Consider the following 20,620-nt stretch of genomic DNA (forward strand, 5'->3'; position numbering starts at 1 on the left):
GTAGTAATTCTTCGTCTCCCTGAGACATGCCAGGTGGTTAAATACCTCCTTTGGTATAACCCCATCTCTCAGCAGGGCACAATGCCTGTAACCACCTCTGGAACATGGATCATGGGTAAGACGACATGTGTTGTTACTATGGGTTTTTCTCGGTGGTAAATCGAGGAGAAAACATTAAATTGACAAAAAGCTGCATTGCATTAAAGGCTTGGTGTAATGAACAGTATATAATGGAAGTTTCACAAAGATTAGTACATATTTAACTCCTTAGGACTTTGTCACCTTCTCACATAAGGTTAGGCATTCTTGAAAGGGATTTTGTCTTATTAGCTTGGGAATCCTTACTCCTCCTTCACAAAAAAAATCTGGAGACTTTGGTCTAGTATGTTCATTTACCTGATTTCTCAGAGATGGCACCTTCAGACTCAATATTCAAATTTTCTGAGCTATCGGCAGTCCCAATGGAGGCCTCAGACTCCAGGGTTTCATCATCAGAGGCACGGGGTTCCAATACAAGCATCTCAAATGTTAGCTCCTCCCTGTAAGATATAATCAAGAAATCCACTAGCATTTGATAAGAAGTGGAGCGAAGACAACAGGAAAAAAGACCTATGATGCAAGAAATTTAAGTAGCAAAAACAGTCACATTTCCTACTGTTCTCAACCAAAGTGGCGATGGAGACCCGGAAGCCACAGTAATGATGAAGGTTGAAAACAGCAAAGTCTGGGACCTATAATAGAGCAAAGAGTGAGGTAGGAAAAGATGCTGCAGCTATAAGATATTTTGGTAAAATGAACTTGGGACTGATAATCAGATCAGGGTTCTAAACTCACTCTAAACTCATACATAATGCAGCAGGAGTGTACTTTCCTCTCTCTGGACCTCAGCTTCCTCATCCACAAAACAAAGGGATTTAATGAGATAAACTCTTAACATTCCTTCCAGCTCTTAAACTATTTCCCATGAAACAGGCACTAACTACACTATAGATGATATCCTCACCTTAAACACAGAGAGGCCTCTGATGAAGTCAAATGCTGACTGATCTTTTCTGTTCTTTGCAGCTTATGCTGCTCCCACTCACAGCATTCTCTGCTCCTCTTCATCAGCCTGCCTCTCAACCCCCTTGTTCTCTCACGTCTTTGGTACATGGCTCCTAATCTTGCTTTCTTACTACTGCTTGATGTCACCCAGATCTGTGTCAATTAACGTCTTCGTAAAAGCTCACTTCAGTCCTCTAAGACAAAAGTTCCTCTATGTCTGCTACTTCTAACCAGCTTTCCTCCACATTATGTGGGCAACTTTCTCCAATGGGCAGATCTTACACCTGGAAATACATCAGCCCACAACTTCCTTATCCTTACAATTCTTATTCCCTTTTACATCAAGTCTCTTCTCCTTCAGGGCCTTCTTAGCTTTGCTTCCACTCTACCAAGCTTGAACTACTCATCCTTCAGTACCTCCAATACCAGCCCCTGGTCAATGTATACTACTTCTGCCTTATCATGTTCTGCATATCTGAGCCCCAGCTGCTTTTTTAGCTTGCCTAAATTCTAGAATCAGTCCTGATAGGCAAAAAGTACTTCAACAGACTCCCATATTCCCTAATGCATCAAACTCTCAGACCTGGGATCGTGAGACTGAGGAACAAAAATGCCCTTAAAGCTTAAGAGTCTTCGTTTTCAACCAGAACCAGTACACAGTACCTTCAAAAAGAGCCACAGCTTGTCCACATTATCCCCCCAAATATAGTATTATTGTTGCCTACCCTTTCTCCAGTGATGGCGGAGGGCACAGAGTTGACTATTTGTCTCTCTCCTAAATTGCAACCAATTTCCCTACATAGTATCCCAGCGCCCACTAGAGCTGCTGCCTTATCCTGACCATCTAATTGTTGGCCCCATGGCTACACTGATCTTCAGATAATAACCTTCCTTTAGGGAGTTCTGGGTAATACCCATTCTTGAAAGGGCCTCTGCCTTAACCCAGGAATCCTCATTCCTCCTTTTAAAGACCAATTTAGTCAGTGAGGCTGGTCTCAGACCTGTGAGGAATCTTGGCTAAGACTGACACACCGTGTTGCAGTGTGTCAGTTCAGCATCTCCAGGTCTCCCTGCTCATGGAGCTTCCGTCAATACAATGACAACTCTCACGCTGTTACCCGAGTCCAGGTAACATGTCTTTGTCTTCTCTGCATGCCCTGTATCACCTGATACAGTGCTTCACACATAGGAGATATTTACTAAGTAAGGAAAAATCAAGAAAGCACAGAATGAAGGAAAGGAAAACAGGTAATAACTGGTCACTCCTTTTCCTCCTGAAAACTCACTTCTCTTTCTGTAGGTTCTCAATCTGCTCAGTCAGTACCCTCTCCTCCTGCTGCATAGCTGCTTGCTGTTGTTCTGTGATGTCAGTCTCCACAGCTGTTTCACTAGTCAAGGTCTCTTCTGGCACATCAGACATAGAGGGCAACCGAACTACAACAGGAGAGGATGGACTTGGATAGTTTCCTCGGCGAAGTCGCCCCTTTCCCTGCAAAGAAAAACATGTGTTAGAAACTAAATTGAGTGACTGCATTGGTTTTATGTGGCCTGTTGAGGATAGCAAGTGTACTTCCATCACACCAGGTGAATGGTAGGAATACATGGAAACATTCTGCAAGGCCTAAGATATTTAGAGAGATACTACTGACCATTGAATATATTTAGGTTAAGTATTTCTTGCAAAAGCACTAGAAAATGGACACTTTGGTGGGTGAGACTGTAAGAACACATTTTGCACTGAGAGTAGATTCTTCATTTAATCTAAGCTTTATCCACTCTAAACTAAGTACCCACCCACACATGGCTATTTAAAATTAAATTAGTTAAAATTAAATAAAAGTAAAGTAAAATTGGAGTTTGGTATTCGCACTAGACACATTTCAAGTGCTCAATAGCCACAGGTGGCTAGTAGCTACCATATTGAACAGTGCAAGATGTAGAACATTTCCATCATCACAGAAAAGTTCTGATGGACAACAGTGCTCTATAAATTTAACCTTGGAATACACAATCACTCTAGGAAGACTACAGAAACATGTCTTGAAAAGTCAGTTTCATTAAAGAAAAAGTCATTTATATATCAAAGGATGTCAGTGAGAGAGATTCTCTGAGAACACCTCAAGAAATTTCCTTCCTGAGATCAAAGAGGAAAAAAAATCTCACTGCTGTTAAATTGGTTAACTTTGTATATGACTTTAGCTTCTAATAATACCACAGACTAGGTATTTCAGATTAAACCTCCTGCTGACAGCAACTGGGCAAAACATAAAAAACCCAAAATATTCTTGAAGGCATTAGAGAGCTATTTAACACAGCAGACCAAAGAGAGGCTAGATCAGCATTCAGGGCTAACCTAAATTTAAGAAGAGGTGGCTGAGAATCTGAGCAGAGCTTTTGACAGACTATAGCAGGGGTTAACAAACTATGGCCCTGGGCCAAATCTGGCCTTGTGCCTGATTTTGTAAATAAAGCTTTATTGAAATACATTCACGCTCATTAATTCACACGTTGTGGCTCTTCTCAAGAACAATGGCAGCATTGATTGTTGCATCAAAAGACTGTATAGTCCACAAAGCCTAAATTATTTACTCTCTGGTCCTTTATGGAAAAAGTTTGCCAACCCCTGGGGTAGAGAATAAAAACTGGAGTTCAGACCCATGCAAGAGTATGGACTGCTGCCTGGTAAAACTTCCATGCCTGATGCTGGCATCCCCAATGTTTGCAACCTAAATGAGTTAACTGAAATAACAGTCTTTGTGGACATTGTAGCCTAGCTTCCAGTAATTTGAATGGTCCAGAAAATTGTAATTCCTAAAATTGGATTAAAGTAATCCCAGATTGCTAGTACCCTAGAACCTGAGAGAAAAAACAGACACACCTTGGAAGAAAGTAATATCACCTCAGGCTTCAAAATATTTTTATAGTTTTTCAAATACTATGTATGACACATAATCAAAGGTAACCAAGCACAAAAGGAGACAAGACAATGTAAGTGAAAATAACAAAACCCAGAAACCCTCAATGACTCCAGATACTGTCGCTATCAGACAGACTTAAAATAACCATGCTGAAGGAGACAGAAAGACATTGCTAAAATAGTAGACTGGAAGTTAATTATGTCAGAAGAAAATATAAAGAATCAAGCAGAGAACGCGAAACAAAACTTTTCCTGCAAAAATTCAGAAAAGAAGGTAAAAGAGAGAGCAAAATAAAAAAAATCTACCATATATATATATATATATATATATATATATATATATATATATACACACACACACACAATACCAGAAGAGGAAAAGGATCCTGTAGAACACTAAAGAGATAATGGCAGAACATTTTCAAAACCAATCATTAAAGATATCAACCTAGGGGCGCCTGGGTGGCGCAGTCAGTTAAGCGTCCGACTTCGGCCAGGTCACGATCTCGCGGTCCGTGAGTTCGAGCCCCGCGTCAGGCTCTGGACTGATGGCTCGGAGCCTGGAGCCTGTTTCCGATTCTGTGTCTCCCTCTCTCTCTGCCCCTCCCCCGTTCATGCTCTGTCTCTCTCTGTCCCAAAATAAATTAAAAAAAAAATGTAAAAAAAAAAAAAAAATTAAAGATATCAACCTATCAACCTGAAAGAAAGCTTTCAACCTCTAAGAAAGATAAATAAAAATAAGTCCATACATAAACAGAATGGCTAAGAACTAAAGACAAGAGATAATCTTAAAAGAAGTCAGAAAAATATATATACCTGAAATAAGGATACAAAGCTAATATTAAAAAATCAGTTGCATTTCTATATACTAATAATGAAGTAGCAAAAGAGAAATTAAGAAAACAATTCCATCCACAATTGCACCAAAAAGAAAAAAGTACCTAGGAATAAATTTAACCAAAGAGGTGAAAGACCTGTACTCCAAAAAGTATGCAACACTGATGAAAGAAACTGAAGAGGACACAAAATGAGAAAATATACCCCATGCTCATGAATAGGAAAATTTAATATTTAAATGTCCATACTACCCAAAGCAATCTACAGATTCAATGTAATCTTTATCAAAATACCAACAGCATTTTTCACAGAACTAAAACAAATACTAACATTTATGTGGAATCATAAAGGATCCCAAAGAGCCAAAGCAATCTTGAGAAAGAAGAACAAAGCTGTAGGTATCACAATTCTAGATTTCAAGATATACTACAAAGCTGTAGTAATCAAGAATATGGTAATGGCACAAAAAGAGACACATAAATCAATGGAACAGAACAGAGAGCCCAGAAACAAATCCACATTTATAAGGTCAATTAATACAATAAAGGAGGCAAGAATACACAACAGGGAATCTCTTCAATAAATGGCGCTGGGAAAACTGGACAGTTACATGCAAAAGAAAAAACTGGAATACTTTCTAGCATACCAAAATAAACTCAAAATGGATTAAAGACCTAAATGTGAGAACTGAAACCATAAAACTGCTAGAAGAGAACATACACGGTAATTTCTTTGACAATGACCATAGCAACGTTTTTCTAGTTATGTCTCCTAAGGCAAGGGAAACAAAAACAAAACTAAATACTAGGACTACATCAAAATAAAAAACCTTTCCACAGTGAAGAAAAGCAGCAACAAAACAAAAAGTCAACCTGAATGTGAGAAGATATTTTCAAATAATATATCCAATAAGGGGATAATATCCAAAATATATAAAGAACTTATACAACTCAAAACCAGAAAAACAAAATAATCCAATTTAAAAATGGGCAGAGGACCTGAATGGACATTTTTCCAAAGCGGTCAGACAGCCTACAGGCACGTGAAAAGATGCTTAACATTATTCATCATCAGGGAAATACAAATCAAAACCATAATGAGATATCATCTTGCATCTTAAAGATAAAAAATAACAAATGATGGTGAGGATATGGAGAAAAAAAGAACCTTTTTACACTACACATGGTGAGTGAGAATGTAAATTGGCACAGCCACTTTGGAAAACAGTATGGAGGTTCCTCAAAAATTTTAAAGTAGAAATTCCATATGATCCAGTAATTCCACTACTGGGTATTCACCCAAAGAAAATGAAAACACTAATCTGAAAAGATACATACATCCTTGTGTTTATTGCAGCATTAATTTACAATAGCCAAATTATGTAAGCAGTCCAAGTGTCCATCAACTGATAAACGGATAAAGAAGATGTGGTATGTTGTGTGTGTGTGTGTGTGTGTGTGCGCGCGCGCGCGCGTGTGCATATGTGGACTACTGCTCAGCCATAAAAAAGGATGAGATCTTGCCGTTTGTGACAACATGGATGGCTCTAGCGGGTATCATGCTAAGTGAAAAAGTCAGAGAAAGGCAAAACCATGGTTTCACTTATATGTGGAATCTAAAATACAAAACAAATGAATAAACAAAAAGCAGAATCAGACCTATAAATACAGAGAACAAACTGGTGGTTGATAGAGGGGAAGGGAGTGGGAGGATGGGTAGATGGGTCAGAGGAAGCAGGAGATACAGGCTTCCAGCTTTGGAATTGTAAGTCACAGGGATGGAAAGTACAGCATAGGGAATCTGGTCAGTGATATTGTAACAGCACTGCATGATGAGACACGGTGGCTACACTCGTGGTGAGCATAGCATAACACAACATATAATTGTTGATTACTATGTTGTATGCCTGAAACTAACGTAACATTATGTGTCAACTATACTCAAAAAACTTTTAAATTGAATTATGAAATGAAAAATATATACACATATGCAAAAAGAAGAAACTACTGGATTCAAAGGTTACTTTTCAACAGAAATAATGGGAGGCAAATACAATAGATGGTATTTTTAAGTGATGAAAGGGAAAAGACACTGCCAACCTAGAATTCTACAGATAGCAAAACCACCTTCAAGAACAAAGTTGAAATAAACACATTTTCAGACTGACTTAAGACAGAGAATCTGTCCCCAGCACAATTGCACTAAAGGGCATATAAAAAATGAAGAGAAGTCGGGGGATAAATGAAGAGCAAGGAAAACAGTAAAAGAGTAAAAATATGAGCAAGTTAAAATGAATACTGACTGCATAAAACATAAAAATAACGTGTTGGATTTAAAGTATATAGAAAATTAAAAACAACATTAGCAACTATACCATAAAATAGCTGAAGCACATTAAAGTCCTTGCATTATCTAAGAAAAAAAATAAAAGCACAAATTAACAGACTTAATTGATAGTCATATATTTATGTGGTCATCTTTATGTTTACTACTGAAAAAAAAAAGAGTATAAAACTTGAAACTAACAAAAGAAAAAAATGGGATAAAAAGTAATAAGAAGAAAAGGGCAAAAAAACACACAAAAAACAAAAAAAGGCAATAAAGAAAAGGGACATATATCAGGCAGGAAAAATAAAAAGCACAAAATAAAATAAGATTTAAATCCCAATACATCAGTGATTACATTAAGTGTAAGCAGATTAAATGTACTAGTTAAGATCTGAAGACTGTCAGATTGTCTTAGTAAAGAAAACCCAAGTATATGAAGTTTATAAGGCAAACAAATTTAGAAAGTCTGAAAATAAAAATATGGGAATAAAAGACATATCATGTCTAATCAAAAGAAAACTGGTGTCACTATATAAATTTTACACAAAGTAAACTTTAAGGTAAGAAGTGTTACCTGTGATGAAGAGGGGTATTTCACAATGACAAAATTTCAAATTATGAAGACAGAAGATTTCCAAATTTGGAAGTACCTAAGAAATGGCTTCCAAAAATTTAAAGTAAAATACTGACAGAAATTCTCAAAGAAACAGACCAAGCTATAATCAGCACAGAAAAAACAAATGTGTACACACAAACCAATAAAGCTAAAGAAAGGAACAACTTGATAAACATAAGTGATATAATAGACATACAAGAATTCAGTATCTAACGACTTCAGAATACTCATTATTTTAAAGTACATATACCAAGACAATATATTTCCAAGGGGTTATCTTCAAAGTAACTTAAAATAATTTCCTATAAGTGTCATCACAAAGAGAAAACTAAAAGTCCCTATATATTCAGAAATTAAGAAACTTTAAAGAGACTTTAAAATATCCATGAACAAAGAAGAAATCACAAAGGAAATTAGAAATTATTTTGAACTAAATAACAATATCAAAATACATGAGATACAGTTTAACACTGTCTACCTTAAAGTTATAGCCTTACATGCATACATTAGAAAAGAAGAAAGGCTAAAAATTAATGAGGTAATAAGCATCAATTTCAGGAAGCTAGATAAAGAACAAAAAAATAAACCCAAGGAGAAAAAAAGGAAATAAAGATAAGAATAAATGAACATCAGAACTGAGAAAAACAAAGCCCAAATGTAACTTTTTGAAAAATCATAAAACCTGGCAACACTGAGAAAGAAAAATTAAGAATTTACAACAACCAAAGGCAGGAATGAAACAGAGGGCACTACTATAAATATGTAGTAGTGAAAAGGATATGAAAAGGTTAAGAGGCTACTATGAACAACTTTATGTCAGTAAGCCTGAAATTTTATAAGGAGTGGAGAAATTTCTACTAAAACCCAAGTAATTAATACCATTAAAGAAAATATTTTAAAATTTGGATAATCTTTTTTTTCATTTTTAAAATATTTATTTATTATTTTTGAGAGAGAGAGAGAGAGAGAGAGAGACAGGGTGTGAGTGTGGGAGGGTCAGAAAGACAGTGAGACAAAGAATTTGAAGCAGGTTCCAGGCTCTGAGCTGTCAGCACAAAGCTGGATACAGGGCTCCAACTCACGAACTGTGAGATCATGACCTGAGCTGAAGTTGAATGCTTAACCGACTGAACCACCCAAGCACCCCAAAAATGTGGATAATCTTACAAATTCAATCCAAAAATTAAAACCTTTCCAGAGAGAAAACTCTGGGCCCAGATGATTTTACTAGCAAACATGATAGTTTTAACATTAGAAATTCACTGTATGTGTGTATACATGTCAGTAAAATAGAAAAGTCTCATGAACACCAAACTACATATAGTAATGGCAATTCATAAAATTCAACATTAAATCCTAGTAACAACTCTTAGAAAACCAAGAATAAAAGGGAATGTACTGAATCTCAAAAACAAACTACAAAAGTTCTATTAAAAGCTTTCCCAGTGAGTTGGGGAACATGCCAAGAAGGATCCTTACCACCACTGTACTGGAGGTTCTAGCTGATGTAAGAGAAAGAAATAAAAGGCATAATGACTATAAAAGAACAAATGAAACTATCATGACTCATGAACAACCTGATTGTAGAGGTAGAAAATCTAAAGAAATACACAGAAAAATTATTAGAATAAGTGAGTTCAGCAAGGCTGCTGGATACAAGGTGAAAAATAGCAAAATCAACTGTATGTAATGAGCAAAAAACATAAATATTTTAAACATTTAAATTGTATTAAAAATATTAAAATTCTAGTATTAATTCAAACTAAAGATGTGTAAAATCTCTGCAAACAAAACTTTATTTTTTCTCCAAATTTTTATTTAAATTATAGTTAGTTAAATATAGCATAGTATTGGTTTCAGGAATAGAATTCAATGATTCAACACTTACATAACACCCAATGCTCGTCATAACAAGTGCCCTCCTTAACACACATCACCCATCTAGCCTATCCTCCACCCACCTTCCTCCATCAACCCTCAGTTTGTTCTCTACATTAAGAGTCTCTTATGGTTTGCTTATCTTTTTCCCCCTCCCATATGTTCATCTGTTTTGTCTTCTAAATTCCACATATGAGTGAAATCATATGGTAATTGTCTTTCTCTGCCTGACTTATTTTGCTTAGCATAATATACTCTAGCTCCATCCAAGTCATTGCAAATGGCAAGATTTCATTCTTTTTGATGGCTGAGTAGTATTCCAGTGTGTGTGTGTGTGTGTGTGTGTGTGTGTGTGTGTGTGTGTGTGTACCACATCTTTATCCATTTATCAATTGATGGACACATGGGCTTTTTCCATAATTAGACTATTATTAATAATGCTGCTATAAACATTGGGGTGCATGTACCCCTTCGAATCTGTATTTTTTGGTATTCTTTGGGTAAATACCTTGTAGTGCAATTACTTGAATGTATGGTAGTTCTATTTTTAACTTTTTGAGGAAACTCCATACTGTTTTCCAGAGTGGCTGCAACCGTTTGCATTGTCCAAATGGCCAATTTCTGTATGAAAAGGTGCTTAAGCACATTAGAGTCACAGCACAAAAATACAAATTAGACCACTTTGACACACCCATTAAAATGGCTAAAATGAAGGAATCTGGCAATATACATACTGGGGTAGAACAACTGGGAACCCTCATATACTGTTAGTATAGTACAACCATGTTGGAAAAAAGTTTGCTATTATTTACTAACGTTGCAGATACATATATCTATGGCCCAGTAATAGTGCTCCTATATACTCCTAACAAAAATATGTGCATGTGTCTAGCAAAAATACATGTATCAGAATGTTCATAGCAGTATTCACAATTCCCCCAAATACAAGCCAAATGTCCTTCAACATTAGGACATTTGTGTGTATAAATTGTGGTATACACATGCATTGGAATACTATACAGTTAACAAGATACAATGAAACACAACAATATGGATAAGTCTTACACATATAACATTGAGTGAAATAAGTCAGATATAAAATAATATGTGCTATATGAATCCATTTTTATAAAGCTCTAAAACAGGCAAAACAAAACTATAGTGTTCAGAGATACATACAACAACAAAGAAAACAGAGTAAGTGATTAACATAAAACTCAGGTTATCACTTACCCTGGGACGGAGAGAAAGAATTATGTTTGGAAAGAGAAAGAGGAGAGCTTCTGGGAGTGCTAGAAATCAACTTCTTGAACTATGGGTGGTATTTGGATATTCACTGTATAATTCATTAATAGATGTATGTTTCTGTGCTTTTCCATATGTGTTGTATTTCACAATAAAAAAGATATTTGAAGAGGTCCTTTTCAAAGTTAGCACTTTATGCAAACATATCAGTATCTTTTGAATAGCACAGGACAATAAGTGATAGATTTCTGAGTTGATTTGGGGAAGAAAGAAGGAAGATATACTGTCTAAGAAAGAGAAACTACTGATTTAGTCCAGGTATTAAGGCAAAGTGGAGGACAGCTCTACGGAAATTCATGCTAACTCTTCCAAACTCATGCATTCTAAAACACACAACAGGATGAAAATCAAGAGCATTACAAGATTGCTATTCCACTTTCAGTTCTGAGTTCAAAAAGTAAAGAATATATTAAGAAAAAGGCCCTTAAAACCAGAAGATCAGTCTGTAAATTTAACAAAGGATGACTCAGAAGAAGATGGCACTGTGGAATGGAGGCAGAGAACGGGGTTTAGAGTTAGTATCAACACAGTGCTAAAGTCCACTGACAGTCCATGACCAGTCAGAATCACATTATAAATTCCAGGACATCTTGACTTTGACTATTTTAATGAAGCCAAATGAATGACTAAAACATGTGATACAAAAGCCTCAGGAAGCTGAAAACTATGAACTTATTCCCGGTACACACCAATATTCAAAAAAGAGTTGCCTTTGTTCAGCGTTTATACCATCACCTAGCTGACTGAGTAGCTCACCATGGTTTAGCTAGGAATTACTTAGAAGAGCTGAAGAAAATCAAACAAACCTTACAGGCCTCATCTCTAATCAGTATTAAATAAAGATGAAGTAGAAATTGAAGCCCCTACAGCTCAGAGTTGTCTTACAAGGTCAAAGCTTAATATTAAAATTACAAATGAGTGTATCCCTAAAAAAAAAATTAAGTTTTCAAGTTGATTACATAGAGCTTTTAGAAACCTGGAAAATGCTAATACTGTGTTAGAAACTAGACATAAATTTGTATACTGTCGGGTTTTTTTTTTTTTTTTAAATCTAAACATACCACATTATTAACAGTAGCTTGAGTGGAATAATATCCTTTATTCTCTAAACTTTTCTGTACTTTCAAACAGTCAGCAGTTAACGCTTTGAGCAGTGGTTGGTAGAATCTTTTGCTCATTTTTCACTAGGTAGCCAGTCTTTCTCCTATTTATAGGAGTTTCTCCTTATTGATTAGGGAAAATTAGACCTTGTGATATGAGTTGTAACTATTTTCTTAGGATGTGTCATTTCCTTTGTGGCTTGCTTATGGTCATTTCTATCATTCAGTAACAATACTTTGTATTTGTGCTGATGAACCTATCAACTTTTCTTTTCATGTTTTTTTGTAATAGGAAAACCTTCTCTACTCCAAGGTTACAGTGTATTTTTCTATCACGAAAGGAATTTTATTGGTTTGGATTGATCACATACTTTATGAACAATTTGGACCCATTTGCATTAATTATTATTTAATTAATACAAAGTCAGATTGTAGTCCTTTTTGGAGAACTTATTTCAGTGATTTTCCAGCTTAAACTTTAGGGACAAACTATTCCTAAAATTAGGATATCAACTATAATTATCTTCAAATGTTGATTAAGTGTTAGGTCTGAAATCCGACTAATCCATGTTTTAATATGATATATAATACTCAAAATTTCAAATCCAAGTTCCTAGGAAAAGCTGGACTACCACTACCAAAGGTGTCACAGATAACACACAATTCTCATAGATCAGGGAACAGTTTAAGACATTATCATACTTATGGACAGGTAACTGTTTTTAATTTTTTTTTAAAGTATGTATTTTTTTCATTAAAATTTTTTCCAAGTTTTAATTTAAATTCCAATTAGCTAACATACAGTATAATATTAGTTTCAGGTGTAGAATTTGGTGATTCACCACTTCCATACAACACCTGGTGCTCATCACAAGTCCCTAACCCCCATCACCTATTTCACCTACTCCCCCCACCCCGCACTCCCACGCACCTCCTCTCCAGGAACCATCAATTTGTTCTCTACAATTAAGAGTCTGTCTCTTTATTTGCCTCTTTTTTTCCATATCCATTTGTTTTATTTCTTAATTCCACAAGAGTGAAATCATATGGTATTTGTCTTTCTTTGACCTATTTCGCTTAGTATAATACTCTCTAGTTCTATCCATGTCACTGCAAATGGCAAGATTTCATTCTTTTTTATGGCTGAGTATTATATCATTGTATACATACACCACATCTTTTGCATTCATCAATCAATGGACACTTGAGCTGCTTCCATATCTTGGCTATTGGTTGATAATGCTACTATAAACATCAGGGTGCGTGTCCCTTTGAATCAATATTTTTGTATCCTTTGGGTACATACCTAGTAGTGCAATTGCTGGATCATAGGGTAGCTGTATATATTTTTTAATGTTCATTTATTTTTGAGAGAGAGACAGAGCGTGAGTGGGGGAGGGGCAGAGAGGGAGACACAGAATCTGAAGCAGGCATCAGGCTCCAAGCTGTCAGAGCACAGAGCCTGATGTGGGGTTCAAATCCACGAACCATAAGATCATAACCTGAGTTAAAGTCAGACGCTTAACTGACTGAGCCACCCAGGCACCCCAGTGTAGACCTATTTTTTACTTTTTGAGGAACCTCCATAGTGTTTTCCAGAGTGCTGCACCAGTCTGCATTCCCATTAACAGTATAAAACACTGATTAAAGAAGTTGAAGATGACACAAAGAAATGAAAAAACATTCCATGTTCATGGACTACAAGAACAAATATTGTTAAAATGTCTGTATTACCCAAAGCAATCTACACATTTAATGCAATCCCTATCAAAGTACCACCAGGATTTTTCACAGAGCTAGAACAAACAATCCTAAAATTTGTATGGAACCACAAAAGACCCCAAATAGCCAAAGTCATCTTGGAAAAAAAAAAAGTGAAGCTGGAGGCGTCACCATTACAGACTTCAAGTTATATTATAAAGCTGTAATGATCAAGACAGTATAGTACTGGCACAAAACAGACACACAGGTCAATGGAACAGAATAGAAAACCCAGAAAAGAACCCACAACTATATAATCAAATTAATCTTCGACAAAGCAGGAAAGAATATCCAATGGAAAAGAGAGTCTCTTCAACATATAGTGTTGGGAAAACTGGCCAACAACATGCAGAAGAATGAAACTGGACCACTTTCTTACACTATATGCAAAAATAAATTCCAAACGGATTAAAGACCTAGAGGGCAGTAACTTCTTTGACGTCAGCAGCTGCAACTTCTTACTAGGTATGTCTTCTGGGGCAAGGGAAACAAAGCAAAAATAAACTATTTGGACTTCATCAAAGTAAAAAGCTTCTGCATAGTGAAGGAAACAATTAACAAAACTAAAAAGCAACCTAAAGAACGGGAGAAGATATTTGCAAATGACCTATCTGATAATGGGTTAGTATCCAAAATATATAAAGAACTTACAAAACTCAATATCCCCAAAACAAATAATCCAGTAAAAACATGGGTAGAAGACATGAAAAGCATTTTTCCAAAGGACAGATGGCTAACAGACACATGAAAAGATGCTCAACATCACTCATCATCAGGCAAGTGCAAATCAAAACTACAATGAGATATTGATAACCTCACACCACTTTAGTCAGAATGGCTAAAATTAGCAACACAGGAAACAACAGGTGTTGGCAAGGATGTGGAGAAAATGGAACCCTCTTACACTATATATTTTTTTTTATTTTTGCAGTATAACTGACATATAATATTAGCTTCAAGTGTACAACATATTGACTTGACAATTCTTTTTTTTTTTATTTATATATGAAATTTATTGTCAAATTGGTTTCCATACAACACCCAGTGCTCATCCCAAAAGGTGCCCTCCTCAATACCCATCACCCACCCTCTCCTCCCTCCCACCCCCCATCAACCCTTAGTTTGTTCTCAGTTCTCAACAGTCTCTTATGCTTTGGCTCTCTCCCACTCTAACCTTTTTTTTTTTTTTTTTTCCTTCCCCTCCCCCATGGGTTCCTGTTAAGTTTCTCAGGATCCACATAAGAGTGAAACCATATGGTATCTGTCTTTCTCTGTATGGCTTATTTCACTTAGCATCACACTCTCCAGTTCCATCCACGTTGCTACAAAAGGCCATATTTCATTTTTTCTCATTGCCACGTAGTATTCCATTGTGTATATAAACCACAATTTCTTTATCCATTCATCAGTTGATGGACATTTAGGCTCTTTCCATAATTTGGCTATTGTTGAGAGTGCTATGAACATTGGGGTACAGGTGCCCCTGTGCATCAGTATTCCTGTATCCCCTGGATAAATTCCTAGCAGTGCTATTGCTGGGTCATAGGGTAGGTCTATTTTTAATTTTCTGAGGAACCTCCACACTGCTTTCCAGAGCGGCTGCACCAATTTGCATTCCCACCAACAGTGCAAGAGGGTTCCCGTTTCTCCACATCCTCTCCAGCATCTATAGTCTCCTGATTTGTTCATTTTGGCCACTCTGACTGGCGTGAGGTGATACCTGAGTGTGGTTTTGATTTGTATTTCCCTGATAAGGAGCGACGCTGAACATCTTTTCATGTGCCTGTTGGCCATCCGGATGTCTTCTTTAGAGAAGTGTCTATTCATGTTTTCTGCCCATTTCTTCACTGGGTTATTTGCTTTTCGGGTGTGGAGTTTGGTGAGCTCTTTATAGATTTTGGATACTAGCCCTTTGTCCGATATGTCATTTGCAAATATCTTTTCCCATTCCGTTGGTTGCCTTTTAGTTTTGTTGGTTGTTTCCTTTGCTGTGCAGAAGCTTTTTATCTTCATAAGGTCCCAGGAATTCACTTTTGCTTTTAATTCCCTTGCCTTTGGGGGTGTGTCGAGTAAGAGATTGCTACGGATGAGGTCAGAGAGGTCTTTTCCTGCTTTCTCCTCTAAGGTTTTGATGGTTTCCTGTCTCACATTCAGGTCCTTTATCCATTTTGAGTTTATTTTTGTGAATGGTGTGAGAAAGTGGTCTAGTTTCAACCTTCTGCATGTTGCTGTCCAGTTCTCCCAGCACCATTTGTTAAAGAGACTGTCTTTTTTCCATTGGATGTTCTTTCCTGCTTTGTGACTTGACAATTCTTTACATTACCATGAGCTCTTTACATTACCAGAGCTCACCATGATTGGTTCATACAAAAAATAAACTAGCATTTGATTTCATGATTTCAAATGGAAGGAAATGGGATTCTCTTCTTTTCATAAATCAGCTTTGTATATGCTCTTAGTGGTTTTATGTGGATGCATGTTACCACGCCTGTTGGGTAAATGCACTGGGGGCACAGCTGCTATACCATATGGTGACACTATGTTTAGCTTCAAAAGAATCTGGCAAGATTTCTTAAGAGGCTGTACCATTTGTATTCCCATCAGCAATGAATGAGATTTCTTCTTGTCCCACATCCTCACCAGCAAGTGGTATTGTCAGTTTTGGTATTTAGCCATTCTGGTAGATGGACAGAGAATCTCACCAGTGTTTTAATTTGCTTTTCCTTAATGGAAATTCCATATCATTTTCTAATAATTCCCCAAGTTGAGCAACATACACATACTGATTTCCCACTTATGTACATTATTTGGTAAGGTGTCTACTCATATTGCCCTATTTATTTTAATTTGGAGAGTTTGTTTTCTTATTGTAGAGTTTCCCAGTTAATTTAATATTTTTCAAGCAAATCTTTCTTCACATATGTGTTTTGAAAATATATTGTCCTAGTCAGGGTCCCGTGTTCTGTGTTTTTAACTGAACTCATGGAAACAGAGTAGATTGACTGGTGGTTGCCAGGGGCTGGGGTGAGGGCATAGGGGAAATAGACAATACTGGTCAAAGGGTACAAATTTCTAGTTATAAGATGCATAAATTATGGGGATGCAATGTACAACATGCCGACTACAGTTAACAATACTATATTGTATATTGAAAGCTGCTAAGAGAGTAGACCTTTAATGTTGTAACCACACACATACACATAAAAGGTAACTACGTGGGGTGATGAATGTCTAACTAAGTGTATTGTGGTAATCATTTCATGATATATACATAAATCATTGTGCTGTATACCTTAAATTTACACAATGTTATATGTCAATTATAGTTCAATAAAACTGGGGGGGGGAGGAAAAAAACAAAAACACACGTTTTTAGAGTTCTAAAAAACTCACATTTACAAAATGGTGATTAAAAAAATTCTTCTGGATTGGACAAGAAGTGTAATACAGGGATCACTTACCTGATAAATGCTATCAATTTCATTGTACTTAGCCTCAGTTTTCTGTTTTCTGAAGACGTTTTCAGTTTCTTGGTTAGCCACTTCGGTCTGTTTTCTTTTTGCTCCCCCTTTCCCTTTTGTTTGCATCCCCGCCCCCGCCAAAGATCGATCCTTTTCTGCCACTTTTAATGGCTTGGTTTCAACTTTTGTAGGAAGAGGTTTTATTTGACCACCTTGCTGATTTCCTCTTGGGCTCTTCTACAACTACCCTTTCAGCTGAATTGAATTTCCTCTTGGATATTTTGGCAGTGTGAAGGTAAAGAGTAGGATGCTTTAATAACTGCAGGATGCAGGGCAGTGAGCAGCCCTGAAAAACTAGAATGCCTCAACTATATACTTCTAGTACCTTTAGTTTGTACTTTTTAGTCTTTGATTCACTTGAATCAGTATTTTAATTCTTGTTTTTTCCCCATATGGCTACCCATTTTTCCTTCACTATTTATTGAATAATATATCTTTAAAATGTCACTCACTTTAATGTTCTTTTTCTTTTTTAAGGATATTTCTTCTTTATTTTCTTATGAATTTTAGTATCAACTTGTTAAAGTCTCCCCAAATATTATTTTGCTATTTTTACTCAGATCACGTCTGTAGGTAAAGGGTTACAAAACTTTCCTTGACCTTGGAGGGAAGATGGTGGAGGAATAAAAGGACCCTAGGCTTGCCTCATCTCACAAATAGAACTAGACAGCTATCAAATCATCCAAAATCCCCAGAAATCGATGTAAAGACTGGCAGAACAAACTCCACAGGAAGAGAAGAGACGACACTGAAGGAGGCAGGAAATGCAGAAACACAGCTTGGAAGAGAAATGGATTGTGGCTGCTGCAAATGGGGAGGAGCTGTGGCTGTGAAGGGTGAGAGAGAGACTAACACACAGGAGAGTGCACCAAGAAAATTATTCCCATAGCAATTGGCTCTCTTTCTAAAGAGAGAGGGTTTGAGTTTTTAAAGTTATTGCAACCAGTGAAGCTTAAAGCCTGGTTTTAAAGGTCAACATTCTTGCCTCTGGGAGAGCTCAGAGGATCTGGGGGCTGCACTTGCAGAAAAGGCAGGACAAACAGCCCATGAAAATATAGCAGGGAGACAGCACTCTGAAAAGCACCAGGACACAGTGGGAGGTTAGTTTCTCATCTCCGAGTGTGTCCAAGAGGGCCAGTGATCATGGAGAGACCCATCCAGGAACAAAGGAACTGGCAGGTGCCATTTCTCTCCCCCATCCCTCAGCATAAGCACAGGGCACCAAGAACCAGTGCAGCACCAACACTTGCTACCTAAGTTGCTTACATCAAGTCCGCCCATCCCACTCTACACTCCAGAAGAACCACCCTACCCAGTCACACTTGCCTCTGTCTCAGTGCAGATGGCCTCTTCCTCCAGAAGACTGGCCCAAATCCCTGGCAATACCTCATCTCCCAGTGAAGGAGTTTTGTAACCCCTTGGTTCCCATGGCAGTGGCTACAGATCTCATTTCACTAGCAGACTAGAGCATACCTAGTTAAACATGCTACACTCACGTCAGGGAACAAACACTGCCTATAACAGGCAAACAGAACCTCTGCATCTGCAGATGACTGGCCAACACACAACAACAGAGTGCATGCAGCACACATTGTAGAAATTCTTGGAGGCACCAGGCCCTGGGGAACAGGGGACACTATACTACAGGGACTAAAGGACTCTTCTTCATAAAGCTATTACCCTCAAGAACAGATACAGCTGACTTTACTGACACAGAGAAACAGTCCCAGGAACTTAGACAAAATGTAAAGACAGAGGAATTTGTCTGAATGAAAGAATAGGACAAGGCCATGGCCAGGGATCTGGGCAAAGCAGATGTAAGTAACATGCTTGATGGAGAATTTAAAGCAATGATCATAAGGATACTCACTGGACTTGAGAAAGGAGTGGAGAACATCAGTGAGACCATTAAATGAGAGGTATACTTGATGGAATGACAGCAGACTGGAAGAAGCAGAGGAACACATTAAAGACCTAGAAAATCGAGTAATCAACCTGAACAAAAGGGGCAGAAAAAAGAATTATGCAAATTGATTAACAGACTTAGGAAAATCAGTGACTCCATCAAATATAATAACTTTTGGAGTCCCAGAAGAAGAAGAGAGAGAAATGGGGCAAGATTATTTGAAGAAATAACAGCTGAAAGCTATGGTAATAGATCCAGATTCAGGAGGCACAGAGACCCCCAACAAAATCAATAAAAGCATATCTGTACCAAGACAAATTGTAATTAAAGTGGCAAAATATAGTGATAAAGAAAAAACCTTTTTAAAAGCAGCAAGACAAAAGAAGACAGTTACATACAAAGGAAATCCCATAAAACTATCAGCAAATTTTTCAGCAGAAAAACCCCAAGCAAGAAAGGAGTGGCATGATATATTCAAAGTAATAAATGGGAAAAACCTACAGCCAAGAATATTTTATCCAGGAAAACTATCATTCAAAATAGAAGAAGAGATAAAGAGTTTCCCAGACAAACAAAAACTTAAGGAGTTCATGACCACTACTAAACCAGCCCTGCAAGAAATATTAAAGGGTACTCTTGAGTGGAAAGGAAAGACCAAAAAGACAGTATGAAGGCAGGAAACACAAAAACAGTAAAAATGGATATTTCTTTAAAAAAAATCAGTCAAGGCATTCACAAAATAAAAGGATGTAAAATATCATACCATATACCAAAACATGGGGAGAAGAGGAGTAAGTCTGAATGGATTCAAACCTAAATGACCACCATTTTATATGCAGAAGAGGTTATATACAAACTAACGATAATAACAAATCAAGAACTAATAAATACACAAAGAATAAAAAGCAAGAAATCCAAATATATCACTAAAGTAAATAAGCAAACCATGAAAGACAGATAAGAAAGGATCAATCAAAATCTTCAGCAACAACCACAAAACAAGTAATAAAATGGCAATAAGTACATATCTATCCATAATTACTTTGTAAATAGACTAAATGCTCCAATCAAAAGACACAGGGTGACTGAATGGATAAAAAAACAAGGTCCATCTATATGCTGCCTATAAGAAACTAATTTTAGACCTGAAGACACCTGCAGATTGAAAGTGAGGGGATGGAGAAAAATGTATCATGCAAATGGATATCAAAAGCAAGCCAGAGCAGCAATACTTATATTGGACAAACTAGACTTTAAAATGAAGATTGTGAAGGGAAGACAAAGAAGGACATTATATAATAATAAAGGGGACAATCCAACAAGAAGATAAAACTATTGTAAATATTTATGCACCCAATTTAGAAGAACCCAAATACATAAAGCAGCAAGTAAACATAAAGGAACTAA

General features: G+C 36.8%; 1 protein-coding gene across 14 annotated transcripts in view; it reads right to left on the reverse strand.

Moving 5' to 3' along the window:
- Positions 1-20,620, reverse strand: part of MYO9A (myosin IXA) — a 291,871-nt gene that overhangs the window by 4,992 nt on the left and 266,259 nt on the right. For all 14 annotated transcript variants that reach the window (XM_086711106.1, XM_086711104.1, XM_086711107.1 and 11 more), the window contains 2 exons: positions 2,331-2,533; positions 397-539 (listed from right to left, as the gene is read on the reverse strand). In XM_086711106.1, the coding sequence (XP_086567232.1) occupies positions 397-539; positions 2,331-2,533 (346 nt within the window). The remainder of the gene's footprint in view (positions 1-396; positions 540-2,330; positions 2,534-20,620) is intronic.

Source organism: Puma concolor, chromosome B3 (assembly GCF_028749965.1).
Source record: "Puma concolor isolate L17-30 chromosome B3, mPumCon1.1.hap2, whole genome shotgun sequence".
NCBI classification, from domain to species: domain Eukaryota; kingdom Metazoa; phylum Chordata; class Mammalia; order Carnivora; family Felidae; genus Puma; species Puma concolor.